Below are 18,371 nucleotides of genomic sequence, written 5' to 3' on the forward strand. Positions count from 1 at the left end.
GCTTTACTGACCCCTGAGTTCCTATTCCTTTCCCAGTATGCAACCAGCTCTCCTGCACCCAAGCTGTGTGTCCTGGAGCAAGTTACTGAGTTTCAGCATCTTCATCTGTAAAATGGAGATAGATATGAGGCATGGTGGAGCACACCTGTAATCTTAGCATTTGGGCGGCTGAGGCAGGCAGATGCTGAGTTCCTGGACAGCTTGGTCTACATAGCAAAGCCTGACTTGCAAAATAAATAAGTAGACTGGGCGCAGTCCTTACGTCTACAATCCCATAAACTTGGGAGGAAGAGATCTAAAGAATTCTGAGAGCCATCTAAGTAAAACAACAAGAGTATATCTGAAAAGTAAAACAAAAAGGGATAGAGGTCTAGCTCAAGCAGTAGAGTGCCTGGACAGCAAACATGGGACCCCAAGTCCAACTGCAGTATTGCAAATGAATAAATGAATGAATGAATGAAATGGGATAGCCACAGTCCCTACATCAGACTTCTTGTGAATACCAAGTGAGTTAGTACATGCAAATTACTTCCATGTATTAAAAATAAGGTTGATGCTAAGTATAGAAGTATCAGCTCTATGTTGTCACCTTTGGCTTTCTTTAGGGCTTCTCAAATTCCAAAGTGTCTGCATGGGGACCAGATAAACGTAGCCAGGGTGGGCCCTGAGACTGCTTCCTCACAATATCTTAGGCTAAACTCCACACTTTGAATTTTAAAGATTTTAACCTGAGTGCGAGTAACTCATGCCTCTGATCCCAGTTACGAGGCTGAGTTTGAGAATCCTGGTTTGAAGCCACCCCAGGTAGGAAAATCCATGAGATTCTGATCTCCAGTTAACCACCAAACAGCAAGAAGTAGAGCTATGGCTCAAGCGGTAGAGTACTAGCCTTGAGTGGGAATGCTCAGGGACAATGCCCAAGCCCTGAGTTCAAGTAACAGGAAGGGCCAAAATATACTTTTTTGGTGCTAATTTCCAGATCAGTTCCTCATATGTCCAGTGGCCAGGACTCATGGTTTCTTGCTCAGGTTTCTTACCTGCTCTGTGCTTCGGTTCCATCATTGATAGGCAATGTAGCAATGTCTATTCTGGTCACTGTGTCAGGTAAATGAGTTCATAAAAAAAATGAGTTAATAAAATGTCATTTGGTCCTTTCCTGCTTTGCTGTGATTTCATTGTGCCTAAAGGTCCAGTGTGTGTGGGCACACACACACACACACACACACACACACACACACACACACACACACACACACACACACACAATCTGGATATGGTAATGAACACATGTTATCCCAGGTGCATAGGAAGTAGGAGAAAGGAGAATCATGGTCCAAGCTAACTTGGGCAGAACCATGAGGACTCTATCTGAAAAAATAATTAAAACAAAAAGCAGGGTCAGAGGCATGGCCCAAGTGGTAAAGCACTTGTCTAGCAAGCTTGAAGCCTGGAGTTGGATCCCGAGTACCAAAAAACATAAATTTCAAAATATATTTCAGAAATTTTTGTCATAAAAATGTTCAGATATACACAAAAGCAGAGAGAATGTGGAGCTGAGTTCCCAGGAATCAGCCACCAAGCACAGTATCCCAGTCAGCTTTCTGATTCTAACAGACAGACTGTGCCTTCCTGTACCAGCCTAGTCTGGGAGCTACCTTGAGGGGGCTCATCTTTAGGCTTCCCCGGGTCAGGTGGAAGCCCTCTACAGCGTGTATGCTTCTTCCACCTTGTATTACGGGTAATAGCCTTTTGTTTTTTTCAGGACCCCTGGATTCAGCCTCCCTGCCCTGTACTTATATAGACACCAGACCAGCAGTGCCTGGGGCACCATCTTCCCAGTAGGAAGAGTTTCCCATGCTCCTTTGGCTCCTTCTGTGTGCTCAGTGAGGGCTATGGATGTGCAGAGATGGCTGTTCTTATCCTTAGGCTCAAACTTTCTTTCCCCATGGGCCTCACGCTCACCTTTGTTTGTTTTGGCCCTGTGTAACCAGAGTTGATAGACTACTTCCAATGAACAGCATTCACAGTTTCAAATACTTGGTAGACCTGACTTAATCCTCACAGCTGTTCTGTAGGTAGACTTTGTATATCCTCCACCACCCAGAGGAGGAAACGGAGCCCCACATAGCACCAACCTCCATCCTCACCTGGCCTGAGTCAGGTCTCTTGCCTTGCCAGGCTGCTGCTCCCTGTAGTATCATTATGGGGTTCTAGCCACTAGGACTTGTCCTGTTTTTAAAATTAACCTGATAATGATTATTTTTCAAGGCCCAAATTTCCAAGCTGAATCTGCTGGGGTCTTTCCTGAGGGATTCTGTGTTTGTTGATGATTGCAGGCAGAGACAGCTGGAGTGGTCTAAAATTCCAAAACATTCTGGAATCCACAACTTCCTGAGTGCTACCCAAAGCCACGTGTGGAAAATTCCACACCCTAAAACTTAATGGCATGTATCAAACTATTAAACTATTATATGAACTTGCCTTCAGGCGCTGTCTGCAAGGTATATGTGCAACGTGGCTGGACCTGGTTCCAGAACTGCCTCTGTCCATGGCCACTGCAGCCAGTGCTGTCTAGTTGAAGAATCATGCATCTCCCCAATTTCTTTCCTTCTCTCTCAAGGACCTTTGCCTCCTTGAACAGACAGAATTGAGGATTGGCTGGTTTGCCTTCAGGATGGCTTAATAATGACAGCAGAGCCAAGGGAGGGGAGTGGCCTGTGCTGGATGAACTGACCCTGTCTGCGCTGTGGCATCACGGACCCTGGTGGCAGGAAAGCCTTTGAGACACTCTCTTGCCCTGTCTTTTCCATTTGTACAAATGGGGGAAACTGAGGCAGAACACCCATTCTCAAACCGGCCTAATTTCCCACCATAATAATTGATTCAGCACAGCCAACAGGACTGAAAATGCTCTAGGGCAAAACTTTAGAAGGCCTTGAGTTGGTGGGAATGGGGGCCAATGATGGCTGCTGAGCAGGTGGGGGAAACATATGCTGTTTGGCTTGGGATGTGAGCCAGGAAGCGGACCTCAGGCTGTAGGCCTGGCTGGACCAAGAAGTAAGCAGAGGCCACCCTGGTGTGGGGCTGAAGAGCTAGGGTGGGCCAAGCCCTGAAGGGCAGGGCTGCCATCTACTCAGGAGTGGAGCAGCCTGGCTCTGCATGCATGTGTGCATGCATGTGCATGCTACTCTAGAGTGGAGGGCCTTTGCACCTGCCCAATTTGCATTTGGATAGTGAGTTGGCTGCCATGGTGGATGGAGCTGGCCAGGCTGTAGGAGACGCCGGCCTGGATTTTGAGCAGAAGCCAGGGCCTGTGCTGGAAGAGATAGCAGGCTCCAGGCCAGTCCATGTTGGCCCCAGATCAGTGAAAGCTGTCCTGGGGCCAGTGCGTTGTCGTGGCCACCACTGTGTGGAGCTGCAGGGGGCGTGGTGCTGCTGAGCAGGGCAGAGCCTCCTGAGGCTCCTGGAGGCAGTGGCTCCAGTATGTCCAGGTTCTCGCCCAGCCTGTGCCCTCCCCACTCCCACACAGCCCTCCTCATCCCTGCTGCCCGTGCCCAGTGGGATTCTTAACACACAGGGCAGATTCCCTGCAGAGGAGGAAGAGGGAGGTGCGCTGTTCGTTTCCTGTCTCTGTGTGTGCTGGGTGGAGTGCAGAGACTTCAGTGGTTGGAGGGAGGAAAATGTACAGACCCTGGCCTCACTGAGTCGGCCGCATTCATAAGGTCACCGGTCTGGGGACTGTCAGTAGAAGGCACAGCTCCCTGTCCACACTGTACCCGCTGCTCCGTTACCCCTGCCTGGCAGCTCAGGTGCTCCTGCTGTCTCAGCTTACTCATGCTCTTCCTTCCCTCTCAAAAGTGCCCTGCTTTAGATAGTAAAATTATATGGGCACTTGCCATGGGATACAGTCTGTAGTATAAAGGCTTCGTCTCGGAGGTGGCCTATTGTGAGGTGGTGGACCCTTTAAGAGGTGGAGCCTAATGGAAGGTCTTTAAGTCACTGGGGGCATGCCTTCTCTAAAAGGGGTAGGCTCCCTCCACGTTCTCTTCTGCACCTTGGCCATCATGTGAGTGGTTTACTCTGTTGCTTTCTCTTCCTCATTGCCGTCATTGGTGCCCAACCAGAAACTTAAGAGCCCTGGATCTGTCTCATCTAGGACTAGATCTCTAAACCCATGAGCCTTTCTCTTTGTAAGCTGGTTGTCTCTCATGGTTGTTAGGGTGATAGGAAGCTGCTGGCAAGGCACCCCAGACATGGATGTGTGTCTGTGTTTTATAGCTGAGGAAACAGGCTTAAGGAGATTCAAATTCATTGTTCTAGATGCTGGAGTAAGATTGGACAGAACTGAGGTGGAAACTGAGCCTCTAGGACTTGAAAACCCAGGCTTTCCCATAATCCCACTCTGGCTTTCTCCATGAAGGGTAAAGCTAAGTGTTCGCAGGCATTGACCCTGTGTCCAGCCCTGTGCTAGGGAAAGAGGAGGACTGACTGTATAGGGCTTATCACCAGCCCATGGTAGAAAAACAAGCTCAAACTGATTTAACGGAAAGGAGAGACCTAGTGGCTCATCCCACTCAGTACTCTAGGGGATCTACCTCGCTTCCGGCATAGTTTGATCTAGGGCTCAAAGGCTGTTGTCAGAACCTTTTTTCCTTTTCCTCAACTTCTTGGGTCTGTTTTCCTCGGTGTTGATGTCTTTCTTGCTTAGAGTCTTCCTGTCAGGCGGTAGAAGGTTCTCAGCAGTGTTAGATTCCCATACACCTACGAGAAGAGATCCTAAAGTTGCAAATCCCTAGCTTGGCTAAAGCCATGCATTGGTCATCATTGGTCAGACATTGGAGTCTGCTGTGGCTCTGCCACTCTTTGGCTTATGACCCTACTCAGGTCCTCAGTTTCTCCATCTGGACCCAGAGGAATTTTTGCTAAAGTTTACAAATGGACTTGTAACTGGTAGTTTGTGCTCCCCAGTGTTCAGTGTTCCACTTTGAGTGGCATTTTCTGGGGAGCTTCTTGCAGGTCAGGACCTTTCCCCAAGGCTCTGCCTGGCTGGACCCCAACCTGGGGTGTAGGACTGCCTTGGCCTTTCTTGTACTGCAGCCCCATGGTCCTCTTGAGAACCTCACAGGAATGGTACCCTCCCAGCTGCACCCCTGCCCTGCTTTCCCTGTACACCGTTAGTCTCCCCATCTGTTAAGAGGAGTGACACTCACTGATTTGGCCTCTGTGTGCTGTTGGGAGGTTCAGGTGTGCAAGGATCTCTGCCATATACTTTATGACACCTCACAGCGTATGCCAAACCTCCTAGAACCTTCCACGGTCCACCCAGTCCCCTCACAGAAGCTGCTGCCCAGCCTGCAGGGGCCCACAGTGCCTCAGATATCCCCTACTTTTGATCTGTGGTGGGGTTGGGATGACCCTGGGTCTTCACCATACTTGTTTGACATGATAAACTAGCCTTCTGCCATGTCTGGAATCAAACCTGCCTGCATTACTCCATAAGGCTGAGTCCGCAGCCTGTTGCCTCTGAGGGTACAGTCAGAGCAGCAAGAAGCAGACAGGGACTGGCTGGGCCTTCATGGCCCAATGAGCAGCTTGTGGGGAGCAGTGCAGGGAGTGGGGATCTAGTAGAGGCCTGCAGCCTCACCTTCCCTCTTGGCTGCAATCAGAAAACCTCCCATCTCACCAGAAACTTGCAAGACTTAGCAGGCAAGGGCTCAGGCATTTCTGGAAAGCATCTGCATGTACGTCAGCATAGAACCAATTTGGTGCCCATTTCGGCTTGTTTTTAGTGTGTTGCCTTCAAAGTGCCTGGCTTCTCTTTCTTCCTGTATAAGTGACCTCACGTATTCACGATGAACAGCTGGGATCCAGCCCCGGGCACCACCTCTCAGAGCATTTTGGTGCCTGTCTGTCTCTCCAGACGCGTGTCTCTGACCCTGATGCCACGTGGGTGGTGTGAGTGGCTGCAGTCCTGTTCTCGGGGCAAGGAAGTGCAGTCAGTAAATATAGAACTGTGTGTGGTGTCCAGCACGTGCCTGCGGAGCCTTCCTCTGTCTTGCGTGGATATGTGGGCTGTCCCGCATGGTGAGGGCCCCAGAGAACACGAGGCAGGGACAGGATGAGGGAGTGCCAGGGCATGGACTATGATTTTTTTTTAGAGGTTTGGAAAGACCTTGTCCAAGTTGCAGAGTGACAACAAAACCCTGAAGGAGGGGCAGGAGAGAGAAATACTCTGTCTGGAGGAACATTCTAGGCAGAAGGAGTGGCAAGTACAAAGGTCCTGGGGTGGGAATGTGCCAGAGATGAGAGAAGACAGAGGCTGGAGCGCAGGGTAGATGAGGTGAGGATGGGGTGAGGGGAGCCGACGGGATGCCAGGATACACAGATGGACTGAGTGAAGGGTGGAAGAAAAGCAGCTGTCAGATGACTCTAGGGGTTGGGACAGAGAGAGCTGTCCTGTTTGAAGTCAGGGAATTCTTAGAGGGGTACAGGTTTGGGGGGTGCCCCGAGTCAGCTGGGATACACACCGTTTGTGGTGGCTGGTGAGCATTTGGTGGTATGACACAGGCAACAGGCCACATCATGGTTTTACTGGAAAACAGCTTTGTTTGATTATTCTATTTTGTCTTGATTTTTCTTGTGAAGGCATTGCATGTTTTAGGGAAGAGAACTGAAGCAACTTAAACAGCCCAGAAAGCTGGCCAGGCACAGGAGACGGCTCCATCCCCAGCTTCACTGCACAGCAGAGCCTCGGCCTGTTTTGTGTATCACCTCCACTCTGGTGTGTGGGTGGCAGAGGGCCAGGGAAGGCACAGGGCTCTTGGGGTGGGAACACCACACCGTCCTGTGGGAGAAATGGAGAGAAGGTTCTCAGAGCTGGATTGTAGGGCGGGAGGACAGAGCCAAGATCTGCAAAAGTGATCCCTAGAGGGGCTGGGAGCAGGGCAGCCAGATGCTTCTCTGATGAGGGAGGCTACGTGTGTGTATGTCTTCCCGTCTACGCATATATGTGTGCATGTATATAAGTATGTAATATATATGTGCATGGCATGTGTCCATGTGTATGAGCATGCATGTACTTGTAAGTATACATGCACATATTGCACATGTGCATGCGTATCTGTGTGCCTGTGTATGCTTGTGGGTACACACGTGTGTGTGATGCATGCCATCCATGTCCACCTCTGTATATATGCATCTGTATGTTTTGTATGCATGTGCTCATGCATAGTGCACTTGTGTACATGTGTGCTTCTATACGTATGTACATGTGTATATGTATATGTGTGTCTGAGAGTTTGGCTTCGGCCCCTCATTATTCCCTAGAGGCTCCAAGATGTATGAGTAGAAAGGATCATGTTGTATCTCTGTAGCTCTGCTAAGAAAAGCAAGAGGCCTGATCTCTTGCTCCTGAGGCTGGTGAGGGATCCCAGAGTCTCCTGTCATTGTGGGTTGCTCACTTGGCAGGCTGCTGCCCTGGGCAGTAGTGTGCATCCTTCCCCACAGTGAGGTGACCTCTGTCCATCAGTGAACAATGACAGCAACATTCTTAAGTGACCTGGATCACAGCCACCCTGCTCAGCAGGGCACACAGGCTGGACCTGGGCAGCAGACCTGGGGACTGGCCAGGCCAACAGCTGCTGGTAGAAGCAGCCCAGTTGCACTCTGGGCAGAGGTGCCTGTGGCCCCCGGGCCTCTTGTTATAAGTTTGGCTGTGCCACATGGTGGCCAGCAGCCAGGGTCAGCAGTGTGGTGGGCATTGCCTGGTGTGGTCAGTGAGAGGGGACTAGATCAGAGGGCAGAGATCTTGCCAAGTGCTGAGGGTGGGTGATGGGTGGAGGTAGAGTTTCTGAGGCCTGAAGGATGGTTGAGACAGGACTGTCCAGCTTCACTGCTGTCTGATCCCTGTAGCCCTTGGTTGGAGGGGAGAGTGTGAAGAAGAAGAAAGAAGAGGGAGCCGCGGCTCCTGCAGAGGACATGCTAACTCTGCCAGGCAGTGGGCCGGGTGCTTTCCTCCATTCTCAGCTCCCTTTCACAACACAGGGGAAACTGTGGCATACACAGGTGTAGTCATTTGTGAAGAGTCTCCTAGTGTTCACCAGAGGAGCCAGGCCAAAACTCACTGCCCACTGCAGTGAGTCTGTCACCCCCAAGCCTTCCTCACAGCTCATGAGGATGGGAATAGGGACTCCTAGGCTGTGGGTGTTTAGTTAGAGTCTGCTGTCACCATTATCCATTACCAATATCCTTTATCTTCATGACCCCAGTTGTTCCTACACCCCAGCCTGTTGGCTCTGGGTTTCCTTTAAGAAAATACCTCTGAATTCAGGCTACTTCAAGGAAGAGTCCAGCCAAGCTAATGGCTGGCCTATTCTCTACAGTCTGCCCTGCACTGAGTCACCCCTGACCCTGCTGAGATGCCACAGTTTGAGATGAGAGCATTCTGGGTAATCAGATTTACCCTATCTGTCAGTTTGTGCCTGATTTTTTCCATGGGCCATTTTCCCCCCATATTTAGAAATTACAATCCACACCAGGTACCTGAACCTTGGGGAAGAGCCTGGAACCTCCTGCTGTGCACTTGACTTCCTCTGGTATAAATGGCCTGACAGGGGGTCAGGGTAGGGTGGGGGGGTGGAGGGGCGGAGGGGCACAAAACTGCGTTTTCAGATCCTTTATCCATATAGTTCCCAGAGCATGTTCCCTGGTCTTCTGGGTGTTGGAACTGGAAGTGCTAAGTGGGGGAATCTTGCATCAATGATTTTGTCTGTATTTGGTATGAAGTGTGGGGGGTGGGGGGGGAAGGGTGTTCCTTTGTGCTGGTCCTGGGGCTTGAACTCAGGGCCTAGGCATTGCTCCTGAGTTTGTTTGTTTGTTTGTTTTTCTCTCAAGACTAACATTCTGCCACGTGAGCCATAGATCTACTTTCAGTTATTTGGTGATTAACTGGAAATGAGTCTTATGGACTTTGCTGCTGGGGTTGGCTTCAAATCATGATCCTCAGATCTCAGCCTCCAGAGTAAACTAGGATTAGAGGTATTAGCCACTGGTGTTCAGTTTGAATTATGTTTTTTAAAAAACAAAATAAAACTAGTTCTCACACCCATGATTTTACTGATCTTGTTCAAGAAAAGGAGGGGAGAGGGAAAAGGAAAGGAAGAAGGGAAGGAGAAGGAGGGAGGGATGGAGGGAGAGAGGGGTGTCCAGTTTATAGAGAACTATTAAGTGCTCCCAGTAGCTTGAATGGGACCTCACTATGGAGCAAGTTGTGAAATGGCAGGATTTGGGGTGACAGCAATCTGAGGAGCAGACTTTGGCCACTCACTCTCTGTGGGGTCTCAGGCCTGACACCCACACCCCCTTGCATGCTCCCCTCTGTGCTAAATGTCCCCCTTCCCAGCACCAGACCCTCCAGCCCAGGTTGGGAGCTCAGACGGAGGCCCAGACATGGGGAACCGAGGCTGGGTATACAGTGAGGGGCACTCGGATTACATTTTGAGCAGATAAAAATAGTTGGGAGCAATGTGAGGAATTTTAATCACAGTTCCATGTCTTTGGAGCCTGGAAGGCTGCTCCTTGAGGGCTGAGGCAAAGGCCAGCCCTGAAAGTGGAGGGGGAGAGGAGAGAGGCTGTGGCAGGGCCACCATAGAGGGGTGGCAGAAGCCTCTGCCCACAGCTGGTGTCCAGGTGTGTCAGAAATACCAACTGCAGTCTCAGGAGTCTGTGACCTGGCCCTGGGGGCCAGGGGAGGGAGTCTTCATTTAGTACCAGAAGCTCAACCTTGCTGTTAGTGATGATGAAAGTTTAGTGGTTCTTTTTTTTTTCCTTTTTTGTCCCAGTACTAAGCTTGAACTCTGGGCCTGGGTCTCTTAGTTTTTTAGCTCAAGGCTAGTGCTCTGTCACTTGAGCCACAGCTCTATTTCTGGATTTGGGGTGGTTAATTGGAAATAAGAATCTCATGGATCCTTCTTCCTGGGCTGGCTTTAAACCACAATCCTCAAATCTCAGCCTCCTGAGTGGCTAGGATTACAGGCATGATCCACGGGTGCCTGGTTAGTTCAATGGCTTTTATAACCATCCCAGATTGCAATGATACAAAGAACCAATCAGGTTCTGCTTGAAGGGCAGCAACCTGAAGCCCATGTGGTGCTGTCTCTGCCTTCTTTGCTCTGTGTGAGCGAGCATCTGACTGAAGCAGAGCTGAGACAGGACGTGACAGGGTCCCAGGGGGAATGTCGTTCACCAGCTTCTGCTAGGAGGATCCCATGGCTGCAGCTGGGATGAGCACTGGGCAGACTGAGCCAAGAGCCACTGCTGGTGACCTGCGGCTGTCTGAGGAGAGGCTGCCCACACTTCTGGGGAACAGGTCCCAATGCTATTTACAGGGAGGGAGCTTGCTCTCTTCCTGTCCCTGGGGAGGATAGTATCTCTAAATCCCTGATATGGAGTCAGAGCCTCTGGGAGCCTTGTGTCCCATCTCCCCAGCCCTGGGATGGTGACAGCCTTTGCTTCCCTGGCCTGTATGTTGACCTGATGCGGACAGCTCCCTAGTAGTACCTTTGGCCTGCTGTGGCTGTGAGTAGAATGGCTCTGGGGACCAATCAAGGGGGAAACTGGGCAGAAAGACAGAAGTCTACAGGTTAGAGTGCATGGTATTCCACACTGAGAAAGAGGCCCAGAAAGCGGGGCTTGCCTTCCCTCTCTCTTCTGTTTCCTAGGGTGTAGCTCTAGAGGAACCCCCATCCCCCAAAAAGACCAGATCATTGATGAGGTTCGGGGGAAGGAGCTAGAATTCTAGCATGTTTACAACTGAGCAGGACCTTGAGCTTCATCAAGCCTCCTGCCCATTCTGGACATAAGAAGGCCTACCTGAGCATTCTAACCTGCCTTGCCACCTTCTCTGGAATATTTGGCACCTGTTACTTCATCTGCTGACTTCATCTTCTGAAAAAGTCTTGTTGCATCAGGCTACGGTCACCTAAAGTAACTGTAGATGTATAGCTATCCCTTTGTATATGGGGATTCCACATACACAGGCTCAACTGGCACTGGATGGAGAAGAAAACATTGTACTTGTACTAACATGTACAGCATAATATCCATTTGCATAGCATTTATAATGTCTTGGGTATTACGAGTAGTCTAAAGATGATTTAAAGTCTTTGGGGGCTGGGTATGGTGGTCCATGCCTTTAATCTTAGCACTTGGGAGAAGGAAGGAGGAATGTGAGTTCAACTGCAGCCTGAACTACAAAGTAAGACCTTGTCTCAAACAAACAAACAAAAAAAAAAAAAAAACAGTAAAAAAAACAACAACAACAACAACAACAAAGGGGCTGGGAATGTGGTTCAGTGGTAGAGTGCTTGCCTAGCATGCATGAAGCCCTGGGTTCGATTCCTCAGTACCACATACACAGAAAAACCTGGAAGAGACGCTGTGGCTCAAGTGGTACAGTGCTCGCCTTGAGCAAAAGAAGCTCAGGGACAGTGTCCAGGCCCTGAGTTCAAGCCCCAGGACTGGCAAAAAAACAAACAAAAAAGCAAAACAAAAAAACAAAAACAAAAAACAAGCCAGGCGTCAGTGGCTTACACCTGTAACCCAAGCTACTCAGGAGGCTGAGATCTGATGATCTCGCCTCAAAGCCAGCCTGGGCAGGAAAATCTGTGAGACTCTTATCTCCAATAAACCACCAGAAAACCGGAAGTAGCACTATGGTTCAAGTGGTAGAGCGCTAGCCTTGAGCTGAAGAGCTCAGGGACAGCGCCCAGGCCAAGAGTTCAATCACCACAATCGACCAAAAAAAAAAAAAACCCTCCCCCCCAAAAAAACAAGGATTTTGTTTGGGCCTCCCATAAGTATCCTGGAACCCATGTCTGAAGGAGACAGAGGGACAACTTTCACATTGAGCAGAAATAGAGCAATTCTAGCAAGACTGAGATTTCTGATGCTGCCCTTGCCTCTCCTTGCAGGTGAGGATCTTCATCCTTTACTTGTACCTATGTACAGGTATGTGCTGCGGCACTCTCCACGGCAGGTGGGCAGGTTGCTCCACCCTTTTGAACCTGTACGGTGGTGTTCCACGTAGAAAACCAGTTTAGTGTCTTTTGGTGGCAGGTGAGGTGGTTCTGACTGTTCGCTAATAGGAGTCTTGAATATTGCTTTGAATTTGAATGGGCCTCATTGTTGCCCCTGTGTATTAGTCCCAGAGTGGACTGTTGGGCCTTGGGTGATTGTAAGGACCAACTGGAGACATTTCCAAGCACATGCCAGAGGAAGGCACTGCAGAAAGATAGGAGTTGTCATTTTGTGTGTCCCAACTTTGTACCAGATGCCCCCTGGGCATCTTCTCTACATCTCATGTACCCTCTTTGACGTCTAAGTCCTCATTTTTTAGCCCAGGAAAAAACGAGGCCTGTGCATTTGCTGCCTCTCAGCTGTTGAGGGTGAGGGGGCCCCCCAAGCCAGGTCTACACGGTGCTGGTGAATGGAGAGGCCATGTCCTACCTCCTCAGAGGGGACAAGAGGCCTAGGAAGGCCTGGCAGGATGGGGAGAGCGAGCCTGCCAGGCATTTCCTGGGGCAGCTCCAGGCAGGCTGCTTGGATCTAAGGGTTAGGAGGCAGCCTTCACTCAGCCTTCCCTTCCCACGAGCATCTCAGCACTCTGCTTTCCTAGAATGTGTATGTCCTGCTGGGTTCCATGGGCACCGGGAATTGGCTTTGAAAGCCTGTGGCACCACATCTGTGAACTCTTAGAGAACAGAAAGATTGACACAGACCTGCTGGGGCAGTGGGAGGGGAAGTATGACGTCTTCAAGACAAAGGAAAATCCCCAGCCCACGCCAGCCTGCCCCCCACGGCCCTGCTTTGATGTGGTTTCCCCATCCTGGAAGCCTTATAAGGCACTGAGCCCTGCGAGTCTGGGCTTGGGGCTGGTGCTGGCCGCAGGAGCTGGCCTCCCTTCCTGGGGCCCAGTGTGGGGCAGCGCGCTGGAACTTGGGAGGCCTGTTAGGTCCTGTTTCCCAAGAGGCCACCAAACTAACTAGTCCCCTGGGCTAGAGTTGGAGGACCCAGGAAGGGCTTTCTTCAGAACTTGGAACTATCAATTCTGGAGGCCAGCAGGGAAGAGGCCTGGGACGTAGCCAGAATGGTGGGGACAGAAGAATCGAAGGATGGTCACTACATACCAAGCTCCACTCACAGGCTGCTCACAAGGAGGGGCCATCATGAAAGTGAAGGCTCAGGCACTTACTATCTGTGTGATGTCAGGCAAGTCCTTTGACTGCGCTGTGCCTCAGGTTCTCATCTGCAACGTGAATCCTTTGAGCTGTCTCTCAGTGATGCGGTGGGGATTAGCTCAAGGAATAAGAGAGTGCTGGGCAGGCTGAGGCTATGTCCTCAGGAGTCCATGAGGCAATCTGGAGGCTGGTGAGTCGCTCCATGCCTCGCAGCTGTTTGCTAATAATGGTAGGAGAAGGGATAAACAGTTGTCACCAGTGTGTCCGACTCCACTGCAGTACCAGGTGATCAGGTACGAGGCTGAGTTTCCTCACAGCCACCCTGGGATGTCACATGTGTTGTCTGGCCCATGTGCAGATGGGCAGAGCTTGGGAAGCAGAACTTCTTCACAGCTTTGCTCAAGATCTGTCTGATTCCAGTTCTGCTCCCTCTACACTGGGCCCCTGTGGGTCTGAGTGACTCCTCTCAACAGCCCCTGTCTTCCTATAGGATAATGCAAAGGGCCTAGCACCAGGGCCTGCATGTAGGCTCTCAAGGCTGCACTGGAGGGCAGGATCATGTCCCTACATTGTGGGGAGGTCCTGAGGGCTTTTGAGGTCCACTGGGAAGAGGAGAGCACTTGATCTCTGACCACAGAGCTGTTGGATAGGACTTTTTTCCCCTGTACTCTAAAACATGTCTCCTGTCCCTGTCTCTTGTCCTTCTCAGCTGGTGTGCCTACAAGGTGGGCAATTCTACCTTGGGCTGGGTGCCTGAAGCTGACCAGGAACCCAGTTGATAGTCCACAGCCAGCCTCCAGCCTCTTGAGGGTTTACCTCACTTAAACCCAGGACCATTGGCGCCCAGGCTCTGGGATGTATGAGGAATGCTATGCATGGCTATCAGTGTCCTATTCTGTCTGGTGTCCCTGAGGATGGGGAATGCTTATCTGTTTGTGATTTATAAATGATTTATTCTTGGAGAGGTGGAAGAGCAGAATTGTTGTGTCAGTCGTGGTACATTAATGCATGAAGAGCCTGGCATGGTGCCTGGCATGCAGGTAATGCACAGGGAATGTGGTTCATTTCTGGGTCCATTTTACAGATGAGTAGACTGAGGTATGAGAACAAGAGTGGGCTTGGAGCCCCGGACATAACCCGGGGCTGGCTGATCTGGGGTTCAGTGACCCCACTGTGAGGACCATGGCACTGTTCAGTGTAGACCCTGTAAAATATGGCAGAGTGGACATGCTGGCTTTCCATCATGGTGGAGCGTCAGTGGGCCAGCAGGTCAATGAGTGCTTGCAGCTACAGAGATGACACCCGTTAGTGGTAAGAGGCTGCACCCAGAACTGGCCAGAACTCTGCTTGAGCCCTTCCCAGCCAGAGTACTGGACTTCATGGTGGGTGTGAAGCAGGTGCCAATGTAGAGCCTTCACCACTCCTCCATTAGAGTGGCATCTGGACTCTAAATTCCATCAAATAGGGTCTTAAAAGGCTGTCAGTGCTGACCTAGGATGGACGTCTGTTTGGCCTGTTGCTGCCCCTGGAGGGAGGTGGCAGTGGTGTTTGCACATGTGTGTGCTTGTGCACCTGTGTGTGTGTGTGTGTGTGTGTGTGTGTGTGTGTGTGTCTATTTCTACTTCCCAGCATGAAAACCAGGCTTTAATTGGCTGTTGGGGCGTCCCAGCCGTCTGAGGATGCCACCTGTATGTGTCTTTTTTCTGTCACTGTCTCCAAGCTCCCCTGTCAACTCTGCTCTGTTAACACAAACAGCCAGTTTACAAGCCTGGGAAATGTTCTGCCATTATAATAATTGGCAGAGGAGGAGAGTGTCGAGCATAGCCTGGTTTTGAAGTAAATGGGGCACCGAGAGCCTGGAAGGCCACATTTTAACCACCGTTGGGAAAGAGGGCAGTGCCCCGGAGAGATTTCAAAGAAGACTCTGAACAGAACAGACCCATCCTCATCCACAGAACTCAAGGCTGTTTATCTTTAAAACAAGAAACCAGAGAACAGGAAGCCGACCCCCAGCGGCGGGGGTGTCTCCAAGATACTCCTGGCCCTGCTTCAAGCATTTAAGGTGCAGGGATTTTGTTGTTTTTCTCACCAAGGAGCGGATGTTTCTCCTTTTTCTTTTTGTTCTTCTCACAAAGAGAATTTGGTGACAGCTGCTGCATTTGGGCTTTTTATTGCTTGTCCTTTCATGGGTTTGAGGGGGAATATTAGAACATCCTTGTAGGCATTAAGAGAGAAGGTGGTATAATCCCCCAAATCTTATCTGAACCCCCAAGAGTAGTATTTTCCAAAGTGGATTGCTTGGATCATGAATCACATGTGCTTTTGAGAAGCAAAATCCCATGGTCTAAATAGAGTTGGAAAATGCAATATATACCAACGTGTAGAGATTCAGTGCTATTAACTACAATAAAGGCTCTGATAAGTCCTGAACTAAGAGGTCTTATTTAGCTTTGTCTAAAATAATTTTCTTTGATACCCAGACTCTTTGTGAGAGAAAAATCAATAAATATAGAAGCTCCTTTGACAAGCTTTAGTCTCACTTCTTGCATATTTGCAGTCATTCTTCTTAGACTTTTAGATAAATGCTGGATAGCACAGATATTTCGCTGTCTGTGGACCAGTGAAACTTTCCTCACCCTGAGTGCAGGGACCGTGCTCACCATGGATGAGTGCGGTGTCAGATACCGAGCTCACTGGCAGGGACAAGCGAGGGCTAGCAAGAGTTAGGCCAGTGTCTGCAAGGCAGGTGCAGGATGAGATGTGGTGTAAGTGGGGCTCAGCAGGACCAATATGCAGTGAAGTCATTTTGGGGAGGGAAGGAACCCACCCCGGAGCCCCACGGGTCCTGGAGGCCTAACGTTGTTGAGGAAAGGGCCAGACCTTGACCACCTCTTGAGGCCCACAGGAAACATGCTGGGCTTGGTGCTGTGAAGTTGGCTAGCTGATGGATAAGGGGCACTTTCTGATCTTGCCTAGGGGTTCCCAGGGGAAGGAGATGATGCCCTCTGCAAGATGTGGGGTTCTAGGCAGCTTTTCTGGTGCTATACAGAACGCAGCTATGGCTGACTAGCCACATGTACTAATGTACTGGGCCCACCCCAGCCCCCTGATCCCATCAGGATCTCATCTCCACTCTGTGCCCAGAAAGATGGACACACCTCCCTCATGTCCCTTCTTGTCTTCCCCAGGAGCTCGCGGGTGACGTTTTCCGAGAAGCACTCAGTGAGGAGGAAGAGGAGGACTTCCGGCTAGAAGGTACTTGGTATTCATGCTTCCCCTGCTTCCCCAGCAGCAAGGTGGGGAAAGAGTCTTGTTAATGGTGTGACCTATGGGCCCCAGAAGACTGCAGGCTATGCTATGACTCACAATGGGGTGGGCTGGTGAGGGGGCAGGGGGAAGAGGAGGAGGAGAAGGAGGAAGGCAGGAGGTCCTGTCCCATGACAAAGCCAGCAGAGCCTGATGTCCATTAGCTGGGCATTACAGGCTCTCACAGCCCAGCTTTCCCCCTTTGGGAACATCATACTGATATCAGCTCAAGTGTGGGCCACCCACGGGGCATTGGTGGGCATGTAGGCTGAGTGCTACATACACACATGCAAACACACATGCAAACTCAGTCAGCCTGCCCCGTCTTGTGTCCATTGCTCTGGCCCTGTTTCTGAGAGACATGGGGGTCTGGTTCCTATTGCACGGGCTTGACCTAGGGCAGGTCAGCCTTCCCAGCCTTCCACTCATTGTTGGCGGGGAGTGAGAGCCTCTCCCTGCATGGGGCGCCAGGCGGCTCAGGTGCTGCCCACCTCAGGTAGCAGAAGGAGAGGCATTCCATCCCTTTATTCAGGGTGAGAAGAGACTTACCAAGCTGGAGAACATGAAGAGGAAGGACCTCAGGCTGGAGAGCTGAGGGCTGGGATACAGAGGTCCTCAGGAAACCCTGGGTTTTAGGCTTTGAGGGGAGAGTAAAATAGTAGAGGTAGCCTAGGCCACCTGGGCATGGAGGCCCCATCCAGCCTGGTTGCTGTTACAAATGGAGGCTCTTGGGCACTTCCCCTTGTATTTGAGCAAGTTCTCCTGTTGACTCATATGCACACCGCTCTTGGAGATGAACTTGGAAGATTTTTCTCAGCTTCCCAGGAGTGGAGGCAGGGGATGCATGTGTGTATGTTAAGCTTTGCTTGCGTCTGAGCAGGCCCCAGGTAAGGGCAGGAATGTGGGGATGGAAAGCTTTGTTTAGGCTGTAGGGTTCCTTTACCCTTACCTCATGGAGAGGTGCTGGGACTTGGTGCTTCATTCACCGTGTTCATCCACCCACCCTGAGCACTGCTTGCATCCTTCCATTCATCCTCTGGTCGTGTCTAGCTCCTGTCCCGCATCTATTCACCCATCAACCTCATCAGTCCTCACAGGTCCCTATCGTTCACCTCTCACCCTTACCCTATGATCAGCATCATTCACTTGATCACCCCATCGCCCCCATTTGTCATCCATCCATTGCTCTTTCTTTCATCCATCATTTACTGAGTCCCAGTTAGAGCTGAAATCTGGGACTCTGTGTGTGTGTGTATGTGTATGTGTATGTGTATACATGTCAGTACTAAGGCTTGAACACAGGGCCTGAGTACTGTCCATTAGCTTTTTTATTCAAGGCGGCACTCTACCACTTGAGGCACAGCTCCCTTTAGTGGTTAACTAGAAATAATAGACTCCTGGACTTTCCTGCCCAGGCTGGCTTTGAACTGTAATCCTCAGATCTTGGTCTACTGAGTAGAGACAATTACATGTGTGAGCGACTGGTGCCCATCTCCTAGGGACTTTCTGACCCCTAGGCTAAGTCTGAAATCATGTGACTGGCTTTTTTTTTTTTTTTTTGATCTGGTAGTGGGGACTGAACTTTGGGCCTGGGAGCTGTCCCTCAGCTCTTCAGCTCAAGGCTAGCGCTCTACCACTTGAGCCACAGCACCACTTCCAGCTTTTTTCTTTTTGCTTATGTGGTGCTGAGGAATCGAACCCAGGGCCTCATGCATGCAAGGCAAGCGCTCTACCACTGAGCCACCTTCCCAGCCCCCATGTGACTGGCTTTTAAGTGAGAAGTCCTCACCTGAGCATAGGTGTGAGAGGAGCCATGATCCTGGCTCCTTC

The 18,371-nt window shown here is 50.6% G+C and overlaps 1 protein-coding gene across 1 annotated transcript in view; it reads left to right on the plus strand.

The window, feature by feature from the left end:
• The window catches only part of Nkd1 (NKD inhibitor of WNT signaling pathway 1), a 72,996-nt gene that overhangs the window by 33,858 nt on the left and 20,767 nt on the right, over positions 1-18,371 (plus strand). The window contains exon 4 of the mRNA XM_042693430.1: positions 16,424-16,490. Within this exon, the coding sequence (XP_042549364.1) occupies positions 16,424-16,490 (67 nt within the window). The remainder of the gene's footprint in view (positions 1-16,423; positions 16,491-18,371) is intronic.

This window comes from Dipodomys spectabilis, unplaced genomic scaffold (assembly GCF_019054845.1).
Source record: "Dipodomys spectabilis isolate Male_0828 unplaced genomic scaffold, ASM1905484v1 ptg000165l, whole genome shotgun sequence".
Classification (NCBI taxonomy): domain Eukaryota; kingdom Metazoa; phylum Chordata; class Mammalia; order Rodentia; family Heteromyidae; genus Dipodomys; species Dipodomys spectabilis.